Source organism: Hylaeus anthracinus, unplaced genomic scaffold, assembly GCF_026225885.1.
Source record: "Hylaeus anthracinus isolate JK02 unplaced genomic scaffold, UHH_iyHylAnth1.0_haploid 11980, whole genome shotgun sequence".
In the NCBI taxonomy this organism is placed as follows: domain Eukaryota; kingdom Metazoa; phylum Arthropoda; class Insecta; order Hymenoptera; family Colletidae; genus Hylaeus; species Hylaeus anthracinus.
Window position 1 is genome coordinate 247285 of NW_026534328.1, and position 4130 is coordinate 251414.

The 4130-nt window shown below is 37.0% G+C and overlaps 1 protein-coding gene across 2 annotated transcripts; it reads right to left on the minus strand.

Annotated features, from left to right (window-relative positions):
• Positions 1–496: 496 nt before the first annotated feature.
• Positions 497–2241, minus strand: LOC128897141 (uncharacterized). 2 transcript variants are annotated; one of them, XM_054160859.1, is made up of 5 exons: positions 2002–2241; positions 1854–1892; positions 1547–1791; positions 1315–1474; positions 497–1108 (listed from the first exon to the last, which is right to left on the minus strand). In XM_054160859.1, the coding sequence occupies exons 1-4, from the start codon at positions 2219–2221 to the stop codon at positions 1373–1375; spliced, it is 606 nt and encodes a 201-aa protein (XP_054016834.1). In that variant the 5' UTR covers positions 2222–2241; the 3' UTR covers positions 497–1108; positions 1315–1372. The 2 variants fall into 2 exon arrangements, with proteins under 2 accessions (XP_054016834.1, XP_054016833.1); XM_054160858.1 differs by having other exon boundaries at positions 1854–1919.
• Between the last annotated feature and the right edge of the window lie 1889 nt (positions 2242–4130).

Below are 4130 nucleotides of genomic sequence, written 5' to 3' on the forward strand. Positions count from 1 at the left end.
TAGAGTGGAAGATATGCGTATTGTTGCGTATCGCTACTTTTGATAAAGATAAATTAATTCCCATGTCATTTATTTAAAACAATTTGTTAATACTCACTCCCATAGCGACCGTTAACTAGTATAGACGTCTATTGTAAAAGCTTGTATTTAAAGTAAAGAAATTCAACTTTTTTGTTAAATTAGCTATATTTAAACAGTTATAATAAAGTTTATATTACATTTCTTAATTTATCTTAAATTAACTTATTCCTGGATAAGTCGCACGCAGTTCTAATAATCTTGTCACATGCGGCGTGAACGCCAGAAAAATCCTAAGTCCTTAAAAATAAAACCGCACGAACTCGCAACAGTATATTTGTTGTAAACTTATTATTGCAATGCAGCAAGAGGTCATCATTTTGAACAGTGTCTGCATTAAATAATAAATGATAACAAAATAAGTTAGTGTTAATAAATGAAAGGGAAGAGAAAAACTTTTCTATTCCTTTTTTCGCGATTTTCTTCAAAACGGAGAAAAACGAGTATACCTCTAAAGGACTTCTTTTCGTAGATTATCGGTGCCCTACACGCTCCTAAAATTTTGGCACTTAAATTAGGAACACCCTTTAGAACGTTATACTTATATATACATATATTTAATCTTAAACTATACATTAGTGCTCGAAATTACACATTTACAATTTCCTTGTACTGTCAATACTTGTTATTTTCACAGATAATTAAAGTTATTAATACTATGTTTTGATCTATAAACATCTTTTATATATACACATAATAACAATAACTTTCCACATCACCCAAGAGGTATTATTGTTGATGCGTTTTTTTTTAAAGTGGTTTCCCCTGTAAGCCTATTCCACTAAACGTCACTCGACAGAAAAATAAATGAACAGAAGACAGCACAAGGAAATTTTAGTCGATCCTGGAGCGGTCGTGGGAATACAGAAGGCGGTGCGGTGCGGTGCCTCGGGAATCGGCCCGAAATATGGAAACACCTACAAATTTTTTGCAATGCTCCTGGTCCGTTCGGCAGCCCTCCTCAGCCATAACATTATTGAAGTCTCAGTGTCTTTCTTCACCTGACCCAGACCCATCTGCTGCGCTGCTTCTAAACAACAAAAATTGCATACAAATAAACATAAAAAGCAACAAGTGTTTTTGGTTTACAGATTGGGAGCTACGTGGACGATAAATACCAACTGTACATTTCTTGCTGTATGGAACTGTTTATACAATTATTTGAAAGAAAAATGCAAAATCGGTATACATCGTATACGAATAACATACATGTTTTGTCAAAGAGAGCATAATTACCTATTAAAACTTTGGCCACGTTGGTGAAATTAAATTTTTGTTTCCCTTTTCGTCCCATTCAACTATACCCCATCGCCAATTGGTTGCTTATAATTAAGGTTAAAACCCGTTTTATAAAATTGTAGTTAGCAGACCCGCCAGTTTGACTTAGTTCTGTTACCTGCAAATTAAACATGTTATTATAATCAGGTGTGGACTGTAATGTTATAAGCATTACATTTGATTTACTCACCGCATCTTTAAAATTTCCATCGTCCTGTAAATAATTTTCCAGTAAGGACATATCCTCGCTTGTGTTTATTGGGTAAACGATCGGTAATACAAATATAGATCGTTTACCCTCTGGGACTGTGTCCACCTTCGATATTCGCTGTTCTAACGCCTCCACACGACCTAAAATATCGGTAAGCAGCGCACGCTGCAAATGCTGTTGCTGAATGATTATTTTTAAATATTTTAATGTCGTGTCTTCTTGGCCTGAAAAATTAGATTTTTTAGAAAATGTTTTTAGAGCGTACAAATGGAAATGAATGATTCACTGTTACTGCTGGAGTCTGTTTCAGTGGCAGCTGCCTCGTCTATACGGATAGAATGTTGCGTTGACACTATAAATTGTGGAAAGAAGCGTTACATATATATTTCAAATTGTATGTTTTCTAAAGTATTTATAATGACTAAATCACATACTTTCCTTTTTCATTTCCGGCATCGGGGGAGGCGAAAGAAAACACATCGATTCGTCAGAGTCCTCGGTCTCTGAGGAAATAAACCTTTTGGTTTTTTTGCGTTTGCGACTCGACTCTGCCTCGGACAATAAGTCGCTGGTATCCTCCGCGTCTCTGGCTTTCCTCCTTGCCTTGCTGTATGTATCTGAAAGTATGAAATAACAGTTACAATGCTTATACATTTAGGTTATCTTGTAACGCGTCGCCCCTGCACGGAACCCGTAACGACGTCACCCCTGGGGGGAGGGGGGGGGGAGAACCCCGTACGTACGCTCGAAGCTAGACGCGGTGCAGAGTGTCTTGTCAGGTAGCGCCGAAGAACCATAAAACTTGTACTCTCCATGGTCCGTGCTTGCCTACAAAAAGGGCAACGTTTTTGCAGTCAAGGAGTCTGAGAGTAAGACAGACCAAGGCTACTGAACCAGGTAGTGGCGGAGAGCACAGCGGACAAAACTGACTCTTCACCCTACTCGGCAAAGTCAGCATAAGTCTCCGGCCCGATAAGGGGAACTCTGTAGGAAAAGCCTATGCACGAGTGTGGCACAGCCGACAACGCTGACCACCTAAACTCTGCACGGTGAAACCTGGAGTAGCCACCCTTGCGAGCCTATCTCTGAACCGTCGTGTTTTCAAATCGCTGCCTAGCAAGGCGCTCTGCCCGCGGATTCGGCGTTTCAAGTCCTGCCGCGAACCAACACACAACCCCGCCGACAATCTCGGCCGTTACAATCTCATAATTTTAACTCACCAAAAATGCTATGTTTAAATAATTTCACGGTGTACGTTGCCCACGATAAGTTCACTGGCAGCGATTTTTTTATCGCGGCCGCTAAAGCGCTCGTGTTTAGCGACGGCCAATAACATATATTATTCTGCACCCAAGTTGAAGAGACAGCTTCCACTGTCCCATTCTTCTCAAACTGAACAACAGTCCACGTTTCTGGCATGGTCTTTCTGAAAAAAGAATGGATTCTACCGAAATATAAACGTTCGACATTTGTTCGTTTTGTTTAACGCGATGGAAAATACTATGCGAGATATTGCATGCATGCAAAGAGTTCTAATAACTTCGAAATTAGTCAAGAAAAAAAGAAGAACTGTACGAGAATAGAAAAAAGAACGTATAAAATATGATGAGTGGCATTCTTCATTATTGGAAAAAGGCAATTTTAAATTATTACTGTGTTATGAATATTAAAGTTAAAATGAATTTATAATTATAGATTGGAATGTAGCAAGGGGAAAATGACCAATTTTTCGGCAATTTGGAATTTCACACATTTATATTGTATGTCTTTAATGTCGAACATTTCAAAAGGTCCTAAGTATGGATCTACTAAAACGATGGCCAGCAGTGAGGATTTGCTTGGGTTAGTATAAAAATCTGTTGCAGTTAAAAATTTTCGACCGACTAATTTATATTTATTTTCTATTTTAACTACATTCTGCATAAGAATAATACTGCCGTCGCGAAAGGTGCAGCAATTATTGGGATCGGTAGTTTTCAAAATATAATTTTTAAATACAATAGTTTCAAACTGTTTCGAACAAGAAATGTTTCCTACTAATGGACCTTTGAAATGTTCGTTTTTAAAAATTGGATAATGTATGTTTCTATTGTTTCGAGTGCATGTGAGATTGCGTTCTTCTAAATATCTTTTTACTATTTGTTGCAAGGGTTTATCTTTTTTTCTAATAAATTTTAAAATGTTTTGTAAAAAATTTTCGAATGGGAAACAACTAAAGTTATCGAGTGGTCCATGTATTTTAACATCTCCTGTTATATGCAGTAAACTGTGAATATTATGAGAAACGTTTTCAGACCCGTACAATATTTTATAAGTTGTAACAAAATGTTCTAAAATTTGTGCCGCGTAATCTATGTATTCGAAATACCTTGCATTTGTCAAAATTGATAATCCTACGTGAAGCGAAAGAAAATTTAAATATTGATGTTTATTTAAATTATTGATTAAAACTGCTGGACCAGTGTAAAACAAAAATTGCCGAAATTCTATCGCTTTCCACCTTTTTGCTTCGTGCAGAGAGCGAGGTTTTCTATTAAATTCTAAAGGAATACACTTCCGAAGT

Coding starts and splice junctions, on each gene's coding strand:
- LOC128897141 (XM_054160858.1), bottom strand. CDS start 2,221: ATGTATAAGCATTGTAACTGTTATTTCATACTTTCAGATACATACAGC. Junction 1,920..2,001: donor GCCGGAAATGAAAAAGGAAA/GTATGTGATTTA, acceptor CACAATTTATAG/TGTCAACGCAACATTCTATC. Junction 1,792..1,853: donor AACAGACTCCAGCAGTAACA/GTGAATCATTCA, acceptor CTAATTTTTCAG/GCCAAGAAGACACGACATTA.